At 49.0% G+C, this 24,236-nt stretch overlaps 1 protein-coding gene across 1 annotated transcript; it reads left to right on the top strand.

Annotated features, from left to right (window-relative positions):
* The first annotated feature begins 5,400 nt into the window (after positions 1-5,400).
* LOC127302455 (uncharacterized) lies at positions 5,401-6,931 on the top strand. Its single transcript, XM_051332926.2, has one exon. The coding sequence runs from the start codon at positions 5,494-5,496 to the stop codon at positions 6,526-6,528; it is 1,035 nt and encodes a 344-aa protein (XP_051188886.1). The 5' UTR covers positions 5,401-5,493; the 3' UTR covers positions 6,529-6,931.
* The last annotated feature ends 17,305 nt before the right edge of the window (positions 6,932-24,236 follow it).

Consider the following 24,236-nt stretch of genomic DNA (forward strand, 5'->3'; position numbering starts at 1 on the left):
TAGGAATTTCAAATGATAGGATCAGGTTCTTTTTCGTCATGTTTTTCATCAACAAGTGTGTTTTCAAACTGCTTCTTGCTAGATTTAGCTCTTAGTACATGTATAATGGTAGAAAAGGCTTGGCTACGGTATCTTGAGAATACACTAAATATAGATGGTACAATGCATTATATCTTATTATCATCTCTAGCAATTAATGAGAATTAATTAATTTTAATACTCAGAGAAGGGAAGATACATGGTACAATGGAGAAAACAACTTTCTCTTATTTTCTAAGAGATCATCCCTTAGCTAAATGAATAGCTAAACAAATGCAACCTTCTCTTTCCTTCATTCTCTTATTCAACTAAGAAACTATTCTGGTTCAAGGGCTAACCCTGGATCAAGGTGTGTGCATCTGTATGGATCCATTGCACTCTGACGTCGCAACTATAAGGGAAGACTGACATCATCCCACTATACATGCTCTTAGGCCCCGTTTGAAACGCGGGGCTTTCATAGGAATTTCAAACGATAGGAACTTCGTAGGAAAAGTAAACATCCAGTCAAACCCAGTGGGAAAATTCCTGGCGGGAACACGCTGCTTTGAGGCCTTGAACCACCGCCTTGTTCGCGCACGGCACACAATATAGGAGCAGGAAGAAACGGGCAGCGTCCGAGCGGTCCGGACATGATCGGAGACGGTTAGACGGCTCGAGGACTGGCGGCCGAACGGATAATTGTGGTTCAGACCTGACTCCTATTTGCAAGTACTCCCTCCGATTCATATTAATTGACACAACTTTGTCTAGATTCATATGCATCTAGTTAAGTTTCTAGACTACATGCATGCGTATCTAGACAAAGTGGAGTCAACTAATTTGGATCGGAGGGAGTAGGATAATCGTGGTTCCGTCATAATTGCTGAAAATGTTCGTATAGTACTACTTCAAATTTCTACCCTAAAATATTTGTAAGTGTGACTATCTAGACACAAAAAGAAAGTACAGTAGCGTCCAAACCTTTGAAATGATGGTTCTCATGGGGACAACAAATTCACACATAGATTGATGGCCAAGATACAATCGTGGAGACTTGATCAACATCGGGAAAACCTGCATTTTCCAACATATAACCTTTGAATAGCCGTGTGGTAGGACCTAAATAAAACAGAAGATAAATCCGAGGGACCAGCTAGCTGCCCAAGTGGAGAATCCACCGGATCGAGCTTTGCATTGCCGTTGCTAATGAAGCTACTCAGCTACTCTAGTGTCCTGTAGGTCCGCGCTGTGCTTGCAGGTGCAGCTCCGGAAGCGGCGCGGCTCAATCGCTAGCTGATAGCTCAGTCGGAACCACGTACTTACCGAGACACGCTGACGGTCGTCACCTAATTCTACTTGATCATCACTCACTTGCTGCAAGTTCCATAGCTCGCACTTGAAAGTGAAGTTTGACGAATAAGCTTGAGCCGTAACGTAAGGCTCACTCGGTATGATGACGAATAGTCGAATACAATTGCACCTTGGCTTACTGGGGACAGCGAGGTTAATGGGGAGAACATTCTCCAGGGACCAGGGAGAGTGACAGAGTATCCACACACGACCACACTGGCATTATCCTGCTGCAGAAAAGCCTTAGCCGTTCTCAAGCACACATGCAAAAAAATTCTACTAGTACTATCTGATCCTTCCTGCTACTCGCCTGCTCCTCCTAACAATGATCAGAATAAGATTCACCACCCACAACTCACCAACCTGTCAAGGCAATCACCAAGTCACCATGTCACCAACACAATCAAAATTTTGTAATACTCTCTTCGTTGACAATTACTTTGTGTTCTGACGGCCGTCTCAGACCGTCATACGGCCGCACGCCGCGCACCTCACCGCCGGCTATGATTAGACAGGATCGGACGGCGATCCCGACGATGCTGATCTGATGCACTAACTTTTTGTGCCGATTCGTGGCGTCCCAATGCAGCAAAGTTGGATCCTAACGTTTCAGGCGCAATCACCGCAACATTTGATATCTAAGTTTAAACATAACCATTCTTTACAAGAGGATTGCGTGGACGAAACTTTCCTGTAAATACAGTAAAAAAATGTTAATTTTTGTGCCAGATTTAAGCCTACGAATCAATCGATAATAAATATTTTTTTCGAAGGATTCCAATCGTTTGAAATCCTGTGAAATTTTGAGTCAAAGAGGTCTTTATGACGAAAGCACAATTTACATAATTCTCTTCACATAACCATGACTTTTACAGGCAAATAAATACATGGAACCTAAAGTTGTATTTTTTTGTGTGTGACTCATGCATGCCATGAAGATTTTGCATTTTTATGTTAATAATTAACACCCATTTTAGGGGGTCAATTTGCTGCTCCCTTCCGTCATGTTGGTCCATCAAACCAAGCATGTGGGCCAAACATGTTAGAAACACCGCCAATTGTTGCGCTTTCATGATATTTACGATAAAATGGTAAACCCAAAAAAATTCTACCCGTCACAGATTTCTAAATTTGACTATGCATAAAAATAAATAGAATACAAGCATTCAAAAGTTCTGACAGAAAATCCATGGTCAAATACTATCTTCAGGACTTTGTCAATATCTGAAGAAGTCAGCATTTTGGATCTAGTACAATACAACCTGCGGATATCTGTGGACAGTACCGAAACAGACAGAGCTTAAACCCGAGGGGGAAGATGCAGGTAGCTGCTCAAGTGGAGAATCCACCCGATCGATCGAGCTTCTCTGCAACTAATAATCTTTAGTCTCGTAGCTCCGCGCTGTGCTTGCAGGTGCAGCTGCGGAAGTGGTGCCGCTCACTCGCTTAGCTGATAGCTCGGTCGCAACCAACACTAGCTTCCACCTACCGACACAGTGGTCATTTGCTTAAATGATCTTAATCATCATGACAGGTTCTTGCTGCTTTATCTTCATTATTCCTTGACACTGGCACTTGAAAGTATAGCTTGACAATTAGGCACATGCTTGAGCCGTAATGATCGCTCCCGGATGCTGACGAAGCCGAACACAGTTAGAGAATTCAGAGACGGAATAGCAAACCCGAAGGATCCCGGACGGCGTCATTGAGCAGTTACTACTACTTGTCCCTTCCAGATTCTCTCACAAGACTTAAGGGTCTGTTCGGTTTCAGAACCGGATGGAACGGAATGGAATCAAGTCGTTCCTCGGGGCGATTCCTGTGTTCGGTTCTGGGATGGAACGGAACCAACGCGTTCCTCAAAAGCGAATATTCTCTGTAGATCCGGAACGAGCCCGTCCGGCCGATTCGGTCGAACGAAGTGGAACGGGCTCTGTTATCGTGCAAATCCTTCTTCCCCGCGACCTCCTCTCTCTCCCCTCTCTGGAACTCATGCGCGCCGGCGGGCCTCCCCTCACCGCCGCCCTTCGCCCTCCGCCATGCTCGCCGCCCTCCGCCATGCTCGCCGCCCTCCGCCATGCTCGCCTCCTTCCCCGGCGATGCTGCGGCGCGGCATCCTCACCGCCGCCCTCTGCCATGCCGGCCGCCCTCCGCCACCCTCGCCGCCAGCCTCGCCTCCTTCCCCGGCCCCGCCTCCTCCATCGACGGGAGTTCCTCGCGCCACCCGGCCTCCTCCTCGAGCTCCTCCTCTCGCTTCCGACGGCCGCCGACGCGGCGGGGGCGCGGAGGTCGCCGGCGCGGGCGGGCCGAAGGTCGCCGGGCGCGCAGTCGCCGGGCGCGGGCGGGCCGAAGGTCGCCGGGCGCGCAGGTCGCCGGGCGCGGGCGTGGTGCGACCTTGCTCCTCTCCTGTGGTCTAAAATTGGATGTTTAGACTAATTAAATTAAATTAGGGTCTAATTAATTGGGTGTTTAGACTAATTAGATTCCATTCCATTCCACCTCTTCTGAAATCAACCGAACACCTAGATGAAATGGGATGGGATGGGATGGAATGGAATGGAATGGAACCATTCCATTCCATTCCACTTCATCCAAAAACCGAACAGATCCTAAGTGAAGTTTTCCTCGACAAATCTGAGCTAAGGATGTTAATAGGTAAGGTATGAGCAAGGTAAAGCAATACCATATTCATACATGCATAGTCAGCGGGTACACAATGTTAAACGAGTTGTAGATAGGCTGTTACGTTATAGTTCTATCTCTAGTTTTCGTGTACTACAAGTTGTATAGATAAGCCGGTTGTTGTAACAATCTCTAGATGAGATCTATGTAATCTTGTATGCCAAGTCTTGGCCAATATATAAGTGAAGCCTGGGCATCTCGAGAGGGTACGCCGATCCAATCTATTTCGTGTTTCTTGATACACAACTCTACCGTACACAGTGGTGTAAAACTACACATGAACTCATACTCAATAAGTACACAACGGATAGATCAAGTAGTAAATAAGTTATTCACAATTTATTGATCATCGATAGCACATTTGACAAAATAACCAATTATTTCAACTCAATAATAGGTAGTTGATATATAGATAAGTACATGACAATTATCAAAATTTAAAAATTAGGATCTCATACTCATAACTCATAAGTGAACGAGAGTAGGCAACCCACGTATCAATAGAATTAGTAAGGTATGACCGTATGGGTATATCCATGGGTACAAAGCTATACTGATGTCCTACCCATGATTTAACCGATAGAGTACGAGGTACGGTATCTAGGGGTACCCGCACCCATGGATAAATTTACCATCCTAATCCTAACATTTACCAAAACTAATGCGGCCTCGACAAAACAATTTTAAAACCTAAACCCTAAATTTAGAGCTAATAAGGGTTTAGCCAAATTTGTGCAGGCTGGCTGACTTTGATGATTTGACGCTGACTTGCACTGCTTCGGCTTCATTCTAATTGGCGCCGAATACAAGGATCACTTGTTTCAAAAATACAAGGGTCAGATTTCGAAATAGTTTGCCGATGGGTCAGACGCGACATTAATTTTGTGAAAGAGTTAGATTTAAATTTTTAAAAGATACCCGAGTGACCAGTCATATGAGCTGGCTAGCTGCACTTCCACTGGGCTGGCAGTGAGGCTAATGCAGAACATTCTCTATGGACCAAAGGAGAGTGACAGAGTATCCATCCACACACCACACTGGTATTATCCTGCTACGAAGAAGCCTCAGCCGTTCTCATGCACACATCCACACAAATTCTAGTTTTGCTCCTAACTGTGATCAGATTCATCACCCACAACTCACCAACCTATCAAAACAAAGATCTCACAATCAAATATTTCTACTCGCAAATCAAATATATTTCATTCCTTTGCTTTTTTGTATTTGTTTTGTTTCCCTCTAAACGGAGTCGAAGAAGTAGTATTAGTCTAACAACCACTGCCACGCCTCTCCCCAAGTCCCTATCTATCAAAGTCTTATCTAGTCTAGCTATAAATACTGCTACAAAATTCCAAAACCAATCCCGAAGATCCTAATCTCCACAGAAAAGAAAGTTGAGATTTTCCCTCCGTTTGTTGCTCGACGAAGCCGTGCACGACCATGAAGCCGCGTGCGCCTGCGGTGGCGGCGGCGCTTTCCTCGGGCGTGCCGGCCAAGCTCCGGCCGCACCTCCCGCGGATCACCGCCTTCCTGATCGTCTTCTCCGTCGGGTACTCTCTCGGTATCGTGTCCTCGTCGACTCGTCCCACGCCCAAGCCGTCGCAGACCGTCATACGGCCGCACGCCGCGCACCTCACCGCCGGCTTGGGCGCAACGACCACCACCGGCGTCGCAGCGTCGTCGTTCAACGGCACCACCGGTGCAGACTACCCGCGATCGCCGCCGCACGACCTGTTCCGGTTCAGAGACGAGTGCCGGGAGGCGGTGCCGAGCGACGCCGTGGTGCAGACGCTGATCGACAAGCTGTTCGACGGCGAGAGCCCGTACGCGAGCTTCCCGCCGGAGCACACCGCGGCGCTGCTGCACCCGGCGGCGGCGCGGCCGCGCGGGTGGGGGTCGACGGGGGCGGTGTTCGCGGAGCTGATCGAGGAGGTGCGGCCGGAGACGATCCTGGAGCTGGGCGCGTTCCTGGGCGCGTCGGCGCTGCACATGGCGGCCGTGGCCCGGAACCTCTCGCTGTCCCCGGCCATCCTCTGCGTGGACGACTTCCGCGGCTGGCCTGCCTTCCGCGGCCGCTTCCGGCGTGACGTGCCGGCCCAGCGGCACGGCGACGTGCTGCTGCTGCCGCAGTTCATGGCGAACGTGGCGGCGGCGGGGGCCGAGGACCGGGTCCTGCCGCTGCCCTTCTCCACGGCGTCCGTGCTCACGGCGCTGTGCCAGTGGGGCGTGTACGCGGACCTCATCGAGGTGGACGCCGGGCACGACTTCCACTCGGCGTGGGCGGACATCAACCTGGCCTGGGCCGTGCTCCGCCCCGGCGGCGTCATGTTCGGCCACGACTACTTCACCGGCGCCGACGACCGCGGCGTCCGGCGCGCCGTGACGCTCTTCGCGAAGGTCAAGGGCCTCTCCGTCCGGCCCCACGGCCAGCACTGGATCCTCTCGGCGAAGCCGCACGGCGACGCCCGGCGATGACTCCTGCATGCTCGATCTCCACAGTACCTGTGTGATTGTGCGCGCCCGTCGCCGTCACCGGCGGGGCCGGCCGCGCACTCGCGCGCGCGCGGGCCGTCCAGTGGAGACGTGGAACCTCGCCATACGTGTCCAGCCTTAGCCCCGTCCGTGAGCAGGATGAAAAGCTTACGTAAGTATACGTTGTCCTTTGAGTCTGGTCTCTGGTGTTCGTTTTAACCGCCATTTTTCTCTCCACACACATATTCTTCTTAATTACACACAAGCTTTTGAGAATGTTAGGTGCTGGATCATCACGATCACGCACGGCCATTGTTGTACATCAAGGTAGATGGCTAGTTGTTGGTGCAATTGTTCCTTTTTCCTATCAGATATATAAGCTCAGTGATTCGATTTATCTATACAAGAGGATATCACTTTTTTCTAGAATCCGGCAAAGAAAAAGTAGGGTTGTTCTTTCGGTACGGAGATAGTATACTGAAAGATCGATCGGCTAGGGATGGGTGGTGATGTGGGACGTTGGTGGTGGAGGATGATGTGGTTCGCGCACCGTCCGGAGGAAGAAGATAGAAGATGGAAGAAGGTGAGATGGTGCCACCGAAAGCGAAGAGGACGACGCACTGTACTCTAGCCGCTGGTTGCTTATAGCATGGGAACGGAAATGGGAGCGTGGTGGCGAAATTTGGTGGCTCCTTCATTAAACCTGTTTGTTTGGTCATCATCGTCGAGTAATTCACAAGTCATAATCACGTGATCGACGGACTGACGATCGAGCCTGATCGAGTCCGTGGATGTCGATGGTTTAAGACTTCTTCACGCGGACGCCTCCATGTCGATGGTTTAATCGCTTCGGGGTACGTGGAGGACACGCACCACGGTGTATCTCGCACGAAAGTCAGAAGCTTTGAACTGATGAATCCAGAACGTTTGATGATTTCTCTTTGCATTGGCTACCCGATCCAAGACAATTGTGTGTATGTGACGTCTGAATCGGTCAATATAAGAGAGCGGGTGTTTGTTTAGGGTGTACTTTGTCTGTGCACGAAATCGCTAGGTTTCATCGAGTGCCAATTCATCTTAGATTATCGAAACTTGATGAAACTGAATAACACCTTACAACACGGATCTCAAAGCATGAAACATGGTGATACCGATGGCACAAACATGGACAGCAAGTCCCGTGCACGAGACGGAACTATTTGACGTCTTTAGAGCAAGAACAATAGTGTAGCTAGCAGCCGGCTATAACAATTTGCCACATCATCTATAGTTAACTTATAACTAGCATGTACAATAGTGAGCTATAAAAGTATACTACTTTTATAATACATGACCCACCTTTTAGTCTCACATAGTGCCTAAGAGCACGTGCTAGAGCTGGCTATTAGATTCCCTTCTCTCTCCTAATCTCTCTCCTCCAACTAAGCAAACTTATAATATTTTATTTCTTATAGACAGCTGACCGTACCTTATTGTACTTGCTCTTATGAATATGGTCAAAGTTTTTGGATGACATCTCTAGCCCATGCCTCAAAATTTGGAGGAAGGTAGTTTAGGACATCTCTAGCCAATCACTCAAAATTTAGAGGAGTAAAGGACACTTTATCCATTAGATGAGTAAATTTAGTCTTCTAGAAAATAGCCGTTTGTAGTTGATCCCTCATACTAATTCATTAAAAACAAATTCATACCATATTGAACACAAATTTAGATAAATTTGGCTCAAACTAGTACATTCAACTTGATTAAACTACTAGGATAAACTAAAATTTAACCTAAATCGTTCGTCGCTGCTAGTGATGTCCTCATCTATCGTTTTCTTCGTGGAGTTGTCGGTGTCTGAGCTGAGGTCGACGACAACACACCGGATAGCCTAGCTTCACCGGTCTTCGCTGCCTTGTACAAACATACTCTTGGCGCTCCTCCTCTACGTGGTTCGGATACCGATGAAGATGGGAGGATACGTCCATTTACGTACACAGGGAAGGGTAGGGAAGGGACCTGTTGATGATATGCTCTGGAACGGCGGCGCCGCACGCAGCCGGTGTCGTAGTGTCATGCATGTTTGGCAGGGCGGCGGATGGGAGAGTGGAGTTACGACATAGGCTAGCGGCGGGCATCGAGGACGAACTGTGGGCGCGCGACACGATGAAGCTAGCTTCTGCTGGTTGGGCCCTCCATGAATCGTCCGGTTGAGCATGTTCATCAATCCAGCTGGGGTGTGTGTTTGGATAGTAGGGGTCGGACTTAAACGCACGGCCAGCGGCACGGGAGCGGCCGCTTGTGTTGGAGTCGGAAACTGACCGAGAAACTGAAATTGATCTTTTGGATGGTGGCAAAGAAGTCAAGAACCCAAATAGGCTGTCTTTTCCCAAGAGGTGAAACGTTGTCAATTTCTGAAAGGACTTTCTTCGAGATGAATTTTGGAAGAAATTTATGGTTTGTTTGACTCAAAGGATTTGTAAAGAAATTTGTATCATTCTTACCCATAGGATTTTTTGGTATGTAGGTCATTTGATTCAGAGGATTGAACCCCCCAAAATTCCTATAGATCCGTACACTATAATCTTATAGGATTTCTAACAAAAGTTTAGACCATTCGAAAAAAATATGTCTATGACAACTAGCACAGGCACTCAATCTCTATTTAAAATTCCCCGCATTTTTCATGTGATGCAATCAAACGATTCCTGCAACTGATTCCTGTATTTTTTTAATCCTGTAGGATTTCACATGGCATGACGTACTATTTCAGTGTTTTTTCTATTTCTATACTTTCAAAATCCTTTGAATCAAACGGACCCTTAAACTCCATATTGGTAGAAGAAGAAAATTTAATGGCGGGGCGATACTAGGACCGAGGTGTCCTGCCATTTCCATTCCCAGATTCTTTTAGGCCTTGCCGGTTGCCACAGGTTAGATCAGGCGGAACTGATAAACACCACGTAAGACCCAAGCCCACACTGAGGCCTCTGGACTCTACACTAGTTGCCTCCATGGTGGGCCGGCAGTGGGTCGACCAGCGCGGTCCGTCAACACCTAGCTATCGTTGCGGTACGGCGCTCTCGAGCCTCATCTTGGATATGTATCCTGAATTCCTGATGATGCATGCATACATCGTCTAGCATCGATCCATCCATCACCGTCCACGTCACACGTTTGCGAAGCTGTGAACGCGCGTGGTGCATGGTCGAGTCGGCGTACGCCGGTACTTCATGGGGAATCGATCGCGGCAGTCCGGCGGCCGGTGGCCGGTGGACTGTTCGAAGATCGATGACAACGACACACACTTTGGCCACTAGGCCTCTTCACCGTTTCCACGCAGATTGTACTTACTCCCTCACTCTGTCGCTGACGTATGTTTTAGTTTTCTTGGTAGATTTACTTGTTTTGGTTCGCATGTAGTGATGTAGTCTATTTTTATTACGTAAATTGACGTATCATGGTAAATGTCTAACCGGTCTTATCAGTGTGGCTGGAGTGGAGTGAATGGAGGGAGTGTAGAATAGAAGAAAATTTCTGATTTTGCAATCTTCAGATTTTGCAGGGTAAACGGTTAAATGGAACAAAACTTTGCAGGTTAGATGAGTAAGACTTTGCTTATACTCAAGGGAGTTAGAGGGGTGAAAATTTTACTCTTCGACTCCTTGGTCTCTAATACTTAGTCTTCGAACTAATCAATAAGTAAAATATTCCATGACTGGCGCACTCCCCAGACCCCCCCCCCCCCCCCCCCACACACACACCACACGATAACAACAAACCCACTCCTACGCCGGCACCCGCAGCTTAGAGATGGCCGGATCCTCCCGCTCGGGTGTGAATCGGGCTCGAGCCAACTGAAATAGACATGAATATCTCTGATACGACCAAATACGATATAATATAAAAATATAATCGATACTAGAAATCACCTGATAAATATTTCTACATGTACTGTATGGACAGGGGTATCAGAGATATTCATGTCCACATCACCAACCTATGCTATATTCGCTCGATTGGCTCGTCTACATTCGACACCCCTGTCCGGGCATCTATTTAACATGAGAACGACCAAAATCGACGCTGCCACCGGTAGTGTTGCCGAGACCGAGGGCCGTTCTCGGACAAACTAGTTGAACAGTCACGCTTCAGCATAGCTACAGGGCGCATCTATCAACATTCAACAGTACTACTACAATGCATGACACGTCGGTCTCTCACACGGTCTCAGCGAGTACATATCGATTGTTCACCTTAATTTGCCTGTTTCTGCCTCCTACGTTTGCATGCATGCATGCTTACGGTAGCCGCGCGCCCGGGCATGTCCTCTTACATAAATAACCATCTAGTTCCCAACGGAACGATTGTAGCTTCACACACTAGCTAGCCAGATTCCACCACGAATTCCAGTGGGGATATGAGATGATGCAAGATTTTGTACAAGGGAGATCAATATAACGTAACAAGATTTAATGATGTGTGTGTTAATCAGTTCTCATCTTGCTTTGAGCTAGCACAAGAGGCTAGGAACCATCGGAGCGACCACATTGCGAATTTTGTGACCTATGGGACGGTTAAAAACAAGGCGATGAAAAAGCTAGAATCTACCACTAGCTATCGGTGCAAGTTATAACATATCATTGTCGTGGTGGCTATTTCCTCAGTACATATAAGAACACTCATAGCCATTTGATTAGAATATTCCCACATTTTTGTAATCTCCTTTGTATATGAATCGTAACACTACGGGAAAATCAGGCGCTGCCGTGCAGCAAATCATTGCCGTGAGCCACCGCACGGCAAAGATTTCTTTGCCGTGAGACGCAAGAGGCACGCACGGCAAAGAACATGTGCACGGCAAAGATACAGGGTGGCGCACGGCAATGATTTGCTGCACGGCAACCTCACGCGTGCCGCACGGCAACGTCCCCTCGCACGGCAAAGTCCCTCAAACGCGCACGGCAAAGAAATCATGACGGCAAAGGCAAAATAAGGCCGCACGGCAAAGAAACTATGCTCGGCAAAGGACTGGGACGTTGCCGTGGGCTTCTCTTTGCCGTGAGGCCAGATAAAATGCACGGCAAAGGAGCCTTTGCCGTGCGACTCCTTCTTTGCCGTGTGTTGTACTTCATTTTATTTGTTTTTCTTTCTATTTTATTTCATCTCATACTTATATTTATTTTTTTATTAGTTTCACTTTTTGATGAATATTTATTAGTGTTACTTAAGACAATGTGCAATACAAAATTACTCTCCATGTTCACCCCCCACATATATCAGGGTTTCGGAGCAATTAATACGCGCTTCGGAAAATCTGCTAAGTGTTATCGCCCAAATGTGAGGAAGGTCACACCGGGGAGCTACTTTTGCACCATTAGACCTTGCACCACACTTTGACACATATCATAGGTCGACATGCAAGATTTGGTGGGGTTCCGGTGCTCCGGCGGTCGTTCTCCCCCTCCTCCCCCCAAAACAGCGGAACGTGTGCCCCGGCGGGTCTACCCCCCTAGATTTCTCCGCGCGAGGGTGCACCAATGTACTTTTTCATTCTTTTAGGTTTGTTTAGGACATATACACATGGAGAACCAAGATTGGGACCCTTTGGCACATACACCCGCAGCTCGAGCCATTATCACACGATCGACGGTGAGCCGGATCTACTGGTTAGGGTTAGGTGTAGGGTTAGGGCTAGGGTTTAGGGGGTAGGGCTAGGGTTTAGTTTAAAGGTAAGTATTTATGGTTAGGTATAGGTTTAGGGTTTAGGGTTAGGGTTAGGGTTTATGATGCATGGTTCTACAGCTCCGGCGTCGTGGTTTAGGGATTTAGAGGGGTTTAGGGCTCGAAGCCTCCCCAGTTTAGGGTTTAGGGTTTAGGGGAGCTACTTTTGCACCATTAGACCTTGCACCACACTTTGAAACATAGAATAGGTCCACATGCAAGGTTTGGTGGGGTTCCGGTGCTCCGGCGGTCGTTATCCCCCTCCTCCCCCCAAAACAGCGGAACGTGTGCCCCGGCGGGTCTACCCCCCTAGATTTCTCCGCGCGAGGGTGCACCAATGTAACTTTTCATTCTTTTAGGTTTGTTTAGTACATATACACATGGAGAACCAAAGATTGGGACCCTTTGGCACATATACCAGCAGCTAGAGCCATTATCACACGATCGACAGTGTGCCTGGTCTACTGGTTAGGGTTAGGTGTAGGGTTAGGGCTAGGGTTTAGGGGCTAGGGCTAGGGTTTAGGTTAAAGGGTAAGTATTTATGGTTAGGTATAGGTTTAGGGTTTAGGGTTAGGGTTAGGGTTTATGATGCATGGTTCTGCAGCTCACGTCGTGGTTTAGGGATTTAGAGGGGTTTAGGGCTCAAGCCTCCCCAGTTTAGGGTTTAGGGTTTAGGGGAGCTACTTTTGCACCATTACACCTAGCATCACACTTTGACACATATCATAGGTCCACATGCAAGGTTTGGTGGGGTTCCGGTGCTCCGGCGGTCGTTATCCCCCTCCTCCCCCCAAAACAGCGGAACGTGTGCCCCGGCGGGTCTACCCCCCTAGATTTCTCCGCTGAGGGTGCACCAATGTAACTTTTCATTCTTTTAGGTTTGTTTAGTACATATACACATGGAGAACCAAAGATTGGGACCCTTTGGCACATATACCAGCAGCTAGAGCCATTATCACACGATCGACGGTGTGCCTGGTCTACTGGTTAGGGTTAGGTGTAGGGTTAGGGCTAGGGTTTAGGGGCTAGGGCTAGGGTTTAGGTTAAAGGGTAAGTATTTATGGTTAGGTATAGGTTTAGGGTTTAGGGTTAGGGTTAGGGTTTATGATGCATGGTTCTGCAGCTCCGGCGTCGTGGTTTAGGGATTTAGAGGGGTTTAGGGCTCGAAGCCTCCCGCTTTAGGGTTTAGGGTTTAGGGGAGCTACTTTTGCACCATTACACCTAGCATCACACTTTGACACATATCATAGGTCCACATGCAAGGTTTGGTGGGGTTCCGGTGCTCCGGCGGTCGTTATCCCCCTCCTCCCCCCAAAACAGCGGAACGTGTGCCCCGGGTCTACCCCCTAGATTTCTCCGCGAGGGTGCACCAATGTAACTTTTCATTCTTTTAGGTTTGTTTAGTACATATACACATGGAGAACCAAAGATTGGGACCCTTTGGCACATATACCAGCAGCTAGAGCCATTATCACACGATAGACGATGTCGCTGCTCGAGTCTCGAGGGTTAGGTGTAGGGTTAGGGCTAGGGTTTAGGGGCTAGGGCTAGGGTTTAGGTTAAAGGGTAAGTATTTATGGTTAGGTATAGGTTTAGGGTTTAGGGTTAGGGTTAGGGTTTATGATGCATGGTTCTGCAGCTCCGGCGTCGTGGTTTAGGGATTTAGAGGGGTTTAGGGCTCGAAGCCTCCCCAGTTTAGGGTTTAGGGTTTAGGGGAGCTACTTTTGCACCATTACACCTAGCACCACACTTTGAAACATATCATAGGTCCACATGCAAGGTTTGGTGGGGTTCCGGTGCTCCGGCGGTCGTTATCCCCCTCCTCCCCCCAAAACAGCGGAACGTGTGCCCCGGCGGGTCTACCCCCTAGATTTCTCCGCGCGAGGGTGCACCAATGTAACTTTTCATTCTTTTAGGTTTGTTTAGTACATATACACATGGAGAACCAAAGATTGGGACCCTTTGGCACATATACCAGCAGCTAGAGCCATTATCACACGATCGACGGTGTGCTCCGGTCTACTGGTTAGGGTTAGGTGTAGGGTTAGGGCTAGGGTTTAGGGGCTAGGGCTAGGGTTTAGGTTAAAGGGTAAGTATTTATGGTTAGGTATAGGTTTAGGGTTTAGGGTTAGGGTTAGGGTTTATGATGCATGGTTCTGTAGCTCCGGCGTCGTGGTTTAGGGGTTTCGAGGGGTTTAGGGCTCGAAGCCTCCCCAGTTTAGGGTTTAGGGTTTAGGGGAGCTACTTTTGCACCATTACACCTAGCACCACACTTTGAAACATATCATAGGTCCACATGCAAGGTTTGGTGGGGTTCCGGTGCTCCGGCGGTCGTTATCCCCCTCCTCCCCCAAAACAGCGAACGTGTGCCCGGCGGGTCTACCCCTAGATTTCTCCGCGCGAGGGTGCACCAATGTAACTTTTCATTCTTTTAGGTTTGTTTAGTACATATACACATGGAGAACCAAAGATTGGGACCCTTTGGCACATATACCACAGCAGCTAGAGCCATTATCACACGATCGACGGTGTGCTCCGGTCTCTTGGTTAGGGTTAGGTGTAGGGTTAGGGCTAGGGTTTAGGGGGTAGGGCTAGGGTTTAGGTTAAAGGGTAAGTATTTATGGTTAGGTATAGGTTTAGGGTTTAGGGTTAGGGTTAGGGTTTATGATGCATGGTTCTGCAACTCCGGCGTCGTGGTTTAGGGATTTAGAGGGGTTTAGGGCTCGAAGCCTCCCCAGTTTAGGGTTTAGGGTTTAGGGGAGCTACTTTTGCACCATTACACCTAGCATCACACTTTGACACATATCATAGGTCCACATGCAAGGTTTGGTGGGGTTCCGGTGCTCCGGCGGTCGTTATCCCCCTCCTCCCCCCAAAACAGCGGAACGTGTGCCCCGGCGGGTCTACCCCCTAGATTTCTCCGCGCGAGGGTGCACCAATGTAACTTTTCATTCTTTTAGGTTTGTTTAGTACATATACACATGGAGAACCAAAGATTGGGACCCTTTGGCACATATACCAGCAGCTAGAGCCATTATCACACGATCGACGGTGTGCCTGGTCTACTGGTTAGGGTTAGGTGTAGGGTTAGGGCTAGGGTTTAGGGGGTAGGGCTAGGGTTTAGGTTAAAGGGTAAGTATTTATGGTTAGGTATAGGTTTAGGGTTTAGGGTTAGGGTTTATGATGCATGGTTCTGCAGCTCCGGCGTCGTGGTTTTGGGATTTAGAGGGGTTTAGGGCTCGAAGCCTCCCCAGTTTAGGGTTTAGGGTTTAGGGGAGCTACTTTTGCACCATTACACCTAGCATCACACTTTGACACATATCATAGGTCCACATGCAAGGTTTGGTGGGGTTCCGGTGCTCCGGCGGTCGTTATCCCCCTCCTCCCACGATTTCTGGTGTTGTTGTGCCCCGGGTGGTCTTCCGATCTAGATTTCTCCGCGCGAGGGTGCACCAATGTAACTTTTCATTCTTTTAGGTTTGTTTAGTACATATACACATGGAGAACCAAAGATTGGGACCCTTTGGCACATATACCAGCAGCTAGAGCCATTATCACACGATCGACGGTGTGCCTGGTCTACTGGTTAGGGTTAGGTGTAGGGTTAGGGCTAGGGTCTAGGGGCTAGGGCTAGGGTTTAGGTTAAAGGGTAAGTATTTATGGTTAGGTATAGGTTTAGGGTTTAGGGTTAGGGTTAGGGTTTATGATGCATGGTTCTGTAGCTCCGGCGTCGTGGTTTAGGGGTTTAGAGGGGTTTAGGGCTCGAAGCCTCCCCAGTTTAGGGTTTAGGGTTTAGGGGAGCTACTTTTGCACCATTACACCTAGCATCACACTTTGACACATATCATAGGTCCACATGCAAGGTTTGGTGGGGTTCCGGTGCTCCGGCGGTCGTTATCCCCCTCCCCCCCCCAAAACAGCGGAACGTGTGCCCCGGCGGGTCTACCCCCCTAGATTTCTCCGTGCGAGGGTGCACCAATGTAACTTTTCATTCTTTTAGGTTTGTTTAGTACATATACACATGGAGAACCAAAGATTGGGACCCTTTGGCACATATACCAGCAGCTCGAGCCATTATCACACGATCGACGGTGTGCCTGGTCTACTGGTTAGGGTTAGGTGTAGGGTTAGGGCTAGGGTTTAGGGGCTAGGGCTAGGGTTTAGGTTAAAGGGTAAGTATTTATGGTTAGGTATAGGTTTAGGGTTTAGGGTTAGGGTTAGGGTTTATGATGCATGGTTCTGCAGCTCCGGCGTCGTGGTTTAGGGGTTTAGAGGGGTTTAGGGCTCGAAGCCTCCCCAGTTTAGGGTCTAGGGTTTAGGGGAGCTAATTTTGCACCATTAGACCTTGCTCCACACTTTGACACATATCATAGGTCCACATGCAAGGTTTGGTGGGGTTCCGGTGCTCCGGCGGTCGTTATCCCCCTCCTCCCCCCAAAACAGCGGAACGTGTGCCCCGGCGGGTCTACCCCCTAGATTTCTCCGCGCGAGGGTGCACCAATGTACTTTTTCATTCTTTTAGGTTTGTTTAGGACATATACACATGGAGAACCAAGATTGGGACCCTTTGGCACATACACCCGCAGCTCGAGCCATTATCACACGATCGACGGTGTGCCTGATCTACTGGTTAGGGTTAGGTGTAGGGTTAGGGCTAGGGTTTAGGGTTTAGGGGAGCTACTTTTGCACCATTACACCTTGCACCATACTTTGACACATAGCATAGGCCCACATGCAATATTTGGTGGGGTTCCGGTGTTCCGGCGGTCGTTCTCCCCCTCCTCCCCCCAAAACAGCGGAACGTGTGCCCCGGCGGGTCTACCCCCTAGATTTCTCCGCGCGAGGGTGCCTGATCTAGTTGTAAGGGTTAGGGCTAGGGTTTAGGGCTAGGGCTAGGGTTTAGGGCTAGGGCTAGGGTTTAGGGCTAGGGTCTAGCTAGGGTTTAGGTTTGTTTAGGATATACTTATGCGCAAAGCTTTATTGATAAATGCACACATAAATCAACTAAAATATTTGAAATGCATGCTGAATTTTTTTTGAAACTGAAAGCATGATACATACTTTATTAAATGATACACATATTGAAAAAACAGGTTTAATGTAATGTAGATATAGAAATGAATGTTGTTGATAATTAAAATAAAAACATAAAAAAATCTTTGCCGTGCATAAGCGCACGGCAAACAATCCTGCCGCACGGCAAAGCCACAATTGCGCACGGCAAAGGCTTGGCCGCACGGCAAAGTGCACTTTGCGCACGGCAAAGTGTTTTCCGCACGGCAAAGCCATTCTGCCGCACGGCAAAGACCTCCGCACGGCAAAGTTCCGGACATAACCTAATCTGTCGATCCGACCAGTGACTTTGGCCAGATCGAACACGCTCCTCCTCCCACACGCGCCACCCTCCTCCTCCAGCCAGCCGCCGCCAGCCCCCGTGCCACCCTCCTCCTCCCACACGCGCCCAGCCAGCCGCCGCCAGCCCCCACCGCCGACGCTGCCCCTCCCGGCCAGCCGCCGCGCCCCCCCACCGCCGACGCTGCTGGCCCCACCCACGCCTCCGCTGCCCAACCCAGGCCTTCGCCCTCTCCTCCGGCCGGCCGCCCGCTGCATCCGGTCTGCCCCTCCTCCTCCGCGCCATGGCCGCTGCGGCCGAGCTCTGTAGCTAAGCCGCCGCCGCCCCTGGTCCGTCCCTCGTTGCCGCCGCCCCTGGCTCTCCCTCATCGCCATCGCCCCTGCCCCTGCCCCTGCCGCTGCCCTGCCACCCTTGCCCCCGTCGAGCCGCCCTGCCCTGCATCCGATCCCGCGTCGCTGCAGCCATGCCCTGCCTCTGATCCCTCCGATCCCGCGTCGCTGCTCAAGGTTAGTGGTAATGTTAGTGTAGTATATATGATTTAGTTAATTTAATGTAGTATAAATTAGAAATAGGATTTTAGTTTAGTATAAATTAGAAATAGAATTTTAGTTTAGTATAAGATTTTAGTTTGTAGTATAAATTAGAAATAGGAATTTAGTTTTGAAAAAGGTGTTTGTGATTCGGATATGTTAAAACTAGCCCCATATGGCAAAAATAAGATAATGTGTCGGAAGGAAATTCTTTATGGTGAAGTAATATTGTTATACCACTATTGTAAAAAATTCTTGTTCACTTGCATGACTATTTTTCTTGTTATGCAGGCGATACTTCGAGGTGGACACGAGGGGCGGCGTCGCGGGGGTGTTTGACGGGGCGTTCCGGATCTTCTTCGGCGATTCTCTCAGAGGGTCGTTGATCTTCTTCGCTTGTTGTCGATCACGCTTCGAGGGTGAGAATCCGTTCGCCTCTCTTGTACCTAGGTTTTTCTTTGTGTCTAGATCACCAAGTCTGTCGCGATACCTAGGCGTCTCTTCCCGACCGTAAGGGTTACGCGGATAAATATGCATTAGTGGTCTCGCATATTATGAACCGTAACTCTTACGGCATTTATCGGGACAGCCGGCGGATGCGTAGTTGGGTACGTTCTCCCAGCTCTACCCCGATCCGAGACAGGATTTTGGTAGCGCCTCCCCGTTGTTCTCCGGATGCACACCCCTCTCGGCTTTTTGCCGAGACGTGTATCGGGAGAGCAGCGAGGAGGTGCTGCCGAAATTCTGTCTCGGATCAGGGTAGAGCTGGGAGAACGTACTCAATCTACGGATCTGGCGGCTGCTAGGAGCCCACCTAGTAGAGTTTCAGGTTGATGCACGCGTAAAAAAATAAAGATATGATGCATTTATTTCCTATTTGATATATAAATGCTATGTTCGTCTGTTTTGTTGCTGATTAGAGGATGGATAATCGTGGCTGGATGTACGATGGCAGAATCAGTCAGTGGAACTATACTGATGAATGGGGAGAAAAGACCGAGCAGTTTGTGGATAGGGCGTTTGCCATCCCTAGCAGACCGATAAGTGTTTGGTGCCCTTGTAGTAAGTGCGCTAACCGAAAGGCACAGGACAAGGAAACTATGAGTATGCACCTGATCAAGTTTGGGTTCACACCGTCCTACAGGATTTGGACTTACCATGGAGAAAAGGCAAAGAAACGTGCTAGGAAGGAGGTGCGGCAGATTCAACCTAGGGGGGAATATGACACTGGTTTTGATAGGTGCTTAGAAAACTTGGCTAATGGTAATGTGCCTGAAAGCCCTCATGTAGAGGTGGAGACACCTCAGGATGCGGAGACAAGTGAGGACCCGGAGGAAAACACAAAGGAGTATTATGAGGCTCTGTTTGCTTCGCAGAAACCCCTACATGAAAATACAGAGGTTACCCAACTAGATGCCATCGCTCGCCTTATGGCCTTGAAGTGCCATAGGAACTTGTGCAGAGATGGGTTCGATGAACTTCTGGTCATCGTAGGCAGCCTTCTGCCGAAAGGGCACCTCTTGCCGCAAAACTTCTACTATTCGACCAAATTGCTCAGTGACCTTAAGATGTCATCTCAGCAGATACACGCTTGTCCAAAGGGATGCATGCTATTCAGAGAGGAGCACGCCGACACAAATTATTGCATCAAATGCAATTCCTCTAGGTACTTTGAGGTAGACCGCAATGGTGATGGTCAGAAGAGGCAGACCACGGTTGCCAAGAATATCCTCCGCTATCTTCCAATTCTACCGAGGATCCAGCGGCTCTTCATGACCGAGGATACTGCCCAGCTGATTAGGTGGGCCGTGGAAGGAAACAGATACACCGACAAGATGATACATCCGTCGGATGGTACTGCATGGAAGAACTTTGTGAAGAAATTTCCACTGAAAGCAGGTGACCCGAGGAGCGTAGCAGTTGCGATATCAACCGATGGGTTCAATCCATATGGTATGTCGGCTGCAGTATACAGTTGTTGGCCAGTGTTTGTTATTCCCATGAACCTCCCTCGGCGTGCATGAGATCGAGAGAACATGTTTGTGTCGATGATAATCCTGTGGCCCAAATACCCGGCAAGAACATGAATGTGTACCTGGAACCGCTGGTGGATGACTTGGTTCGTGGCTGGGAAGGTCGCGGGATCCGAACATATGACGCATCAAAGAAGGAGTACTTCGATATGTATGTGTGGTACCACACGTCCCTGCATGACCTGCCAGCACGTGCTTTGTTCTGCGGGTGGTGTACACATGGGAAGTGGCCTTGCCCACAGCAAGGCAGTGCCGTGACTTTCTTCTGGCTAAACAAGGGAGGCAAGTATTCATGCTTTGATGAAGCTCGACAGTTCCTTGAGCGGAGGCATGCATACAGGAGTGATGTAAAGAGTTTCAAGAAAGGCCGTGTTGTCCGTGGCCCGAAGCCAATTCCGAAGACCGGAACGGAAATCAAGGCCGAGTTAGATGCTCTTCAGCCTAGCCCTGATGGGAATGGTTTCTTAGGATATGGGGAGACACACCAATGGACTCACAAGCCGTGCTTATGGAAGCTCCCTTACTTTGAGTTTCTCGAGCTCCCGCATAACATTGATGTAATGCACACCGAGAAGAATATTAGTGAAGCCATTTGGAGCACGATTGTGGACACTGAGAAGACGAAGGATAACATAAAGGCTCGAATTGATCAAGAAATGTGGTGTGATAGGCCGGAGTTGAACATGCAGCCACCTAATGGTGCCAAAAAAACTTGGACTAAGCCACACGCTCCGTTCTGCCTCACAAAGGCCCAAAAAAGGGAGGTCTTCCAATGGATGAAGGACTCCTTGTTTTTCCCCGATGGGTTCGCAGCCAACTGGATGAGGGGCCTGAACATTGAAACGTCATGAGTACAAGGACTGAAGAGTCATGACTACCACATATGGCTTGAGCGGATAATGCCGGTGATGATTCGAGGCTATGTCCCTGAGAAGACTTGGCGAGTGCTAGCAAGGTTGAGTTTTTTCTTCCGCCAGATTTGTGCTAGGGAGTTAGACACTAAAGTGATTGAGAAGCTGGATGAAGAGGCACCCGTGTTGCTTTGCGATCTGGAGAAGATCTTTCCTCCAGGGTTTTTTAATCCGATGCAACACATGATCCTGCACCTCGCGTAGGAGTGCTTAAAGGGGGGCCTGAATTGGGGCCGTTGGCAGTTTGGTCCCGAGAGAGAAACACAAAAGCTTCGTCAAATGACTGGCAATAAATGCAAGATCGAAGCATCCATAGCCGAGGCAGTCCTGAACGTGGAGGTGGCAAACTTCACCACTAAGCACTATGATCCCAACATTCCCACAAAGCACAACCCGGTCCTCCGTTACAATGCCGCCAACAATGAAGAAGTACCCAAGCTTAGCATCTTCGTGGGGCTTGGTGGCAAGTCAAGTGGCTCGAAGCCGTACAGAACGGACCTACATGAGCGGACCTTGATCCACTCGTATGTCTTAAACACCATGGTCGAAGTGAAGCCGTACATCGAGTAAGTGCGAACCATTTAATTATTCGCAAACATTCACTCGTATGTTCGTGGCTAACTCTTCCTCTTTTCATCGGTATAGGAAATTCAAGGCTATACATTGGAAGAATACCCACAGGGAGCCTACCCCGGAAGAATCCAAGCAAATTTTCGATAAGGGAGGCGGTTTCGGTTTCAGTAGCTGGTTTTGTAATTTGGTACTATTCTATCCAAATTAGCTAGCACTTCCGACATTTATCGGTCATTTCTCGTTCTAAACTTCTTGTGCTAAACTTGTAGGCAAGAGCTGACAAAGAGATGAAGTCAGAGCTAAGAAAAATTGCTAGGGGCTTTGACCATTCCGTAGAAGCGTTCAACTCCTATGACGTGAACGGGTATCGCTTCCAGACCCATCAATACACAACAAGCCGGCCCAACGCGAAGACAATAAATAGTGGGGTGGTATGTCAAGGTGATGATGGGCTCCATTACTATGGAAGAGTCGAGGGTATATACGAGCTGAATTACGGGTTTCACAAAGGGCTAAATCCCGTCGCGGTGCTTGCGGGAGAAGGCTTGAAGCATGGCCGCCTATGGTTTGGTGACGGGTGCGTCGACCCAGCGAGGGTTCCCTCTCTCCGCCAGATCCGTCGTGGTCGTAAGATCGGCCAGCCTGAGGTAGAGCCCCGGCCACGAGCTTCGGATCTAGCTGTCGAGCGGTTACGGGTATGTTCTTCCTCGGGTCTCTACATTTCCTTTACATGCTTTCCATTGAAATGTTAATGACATCGCGGCAACACAACGTAGGAGGAGATGGCAGCGAAGGAGCAAAGGCCCAGGAGCAAAGGGCGCAGATGGAGCAAGAGATTCTCGCAAAGATCAGCATAGCAGAACAGATGATGCAGCAGATGCAACAAAGAAGCAGAGATGATGCAAAGAAGCAATAGTACAGATGAGCTGGCTGATGAGCCAGACGGTTCTGACTTCTCCACCGGGGAGTCTTCCTGCTCCTCCACCTTACTCCATGCCGTGGATGCCGCCACCGCCCACTCAGACCCCGGGGACACCTATCACCGTCAACAACATGAACATCATCCGGAGCATGAACCGCGGTGAGTCCTCTTGTGCCCAACCCGCTACTTGTACTTGTTCAAGTGTTCAATATGCAAATGTTCATTCCATCAACCTGCTTATAGATTATCTGTCACAAGGCAATGACGATGAGGCCGGCGGAAGCGGAGGAGGACAAGGTTGATGGCATGGTCTTCGTGCACTTTGTCGGTTTGTATGCTTGTAATGGATTGTAACAATGGACATTGCACTATGGACTCTATGTAACTTGTGTGGATGGACTATGGACTCTATGTAACGGATTGTATGCATGAACTATGTGTTGCTCGACGTATTTGTGATGTTGTTGATGTGTTTGGTGATCATATGTTGATATATATGCTATATTTGTGAAATGCAATATTTGAACTGCAGGGATAAATGAAAAACAGCAAAAAAAATGAAAAAATCAGGCCCCTTTGCCGTGTGTGTGCACACGGCAAAGGACTTTTGGTCACTTTGCCGTGTGCACACGCACGGCAAAGGGGCCACGTGGCGCTCACCTGTGCGCCTGGAGCCCTGGAGGCGTGCAGAGGGGACTTTGCCGTGCGGCCTTGCATGCTGGTGCACGGCAAAGAGTGTCGCACGGCACAGCTTCAGACGCGACGGCAAAGAATGCGCGCGACGGCAAAGAGCAGGCCGCACGGCAATGGTAGCGGGCACGGCAGCCCAGCGCGCGCACGGCAAAGTCAGCGCGCACGGCAAAGGGCCTGCCGCACGGCAGCCCAGCGCACGCACGGCAGCGTCCTTTGCCGTGCAAATTGTCGACGCGCACGGCAATGGTGCCGTTGCCGTCGGAAGCGTTGCCAGGCGGTCTTTGCCGTGCGTCCGCGCACGGCAACGTCTTTACCGTGCAAAAAAGGCCCTTTGCCGTGCGAATTGTCGCACGACAGCGTCCTTCTTTCCCGTAGTGTAATGTGCAGATCACATGGTTCTTAGCATCGATGTAGAAATAGTTATTTCTCACTCGCATAAGAAATATCGGAACCTCTTCTCCTGCACATTGATATAGCTCGATGATCATGTGGTTGCATTCATTTATTTTGCTAGACTTTGTACCTGCTATCGGGCTTCTAAAATTTTATTTATTCCATGTTAATTTATAAGATTAACGAGAGCCCTATATACTGTGTTTCACAGCACGCGGGGAAGAGACAGGGGTCCACACCAGTTTGCTAATGCCCCCGTACCTGCTTTCTGCCGTGCTATAGTACATATGCAGCTCCAAGATCCAATATCTCGCTTTGATTAATTTGTTTCTTTCTCGTTGTCTTGTTGTTCACAACCAATCGACGTACAAATGCTGTTGATCGAGAACACAAATGCCTCAAGTACTGGGTAGATCCTCCTACACGTTCACACTATATTTGTTTCGCTCTCGTACCCCTCAAGCATACGTACGTGCTAACAACTAACAACTTTGCCCAGTTATTCGCAAAAAAAAAAACTTTTCCCAGTTCATTTGACAAAGATATAGGACTCAAATTATCATCGATAACTTCGACTAGCCAAATTGTCAAGTAATA

The sequence above is a fragment of the Lolium perenne genome, chromosome 5 (genome assembly GCF_019359855.2).
Source record: "Lolium perenne isolate Kyuss_39 chromosome 5, Kyuss_2.0, whole genome shotgun sequence".
NCBI lineage: Eukaryota > Viridiplantae > Streptophyta > Magnoliopsida > Poales > Poaceae > Lolium > Lolium perenne.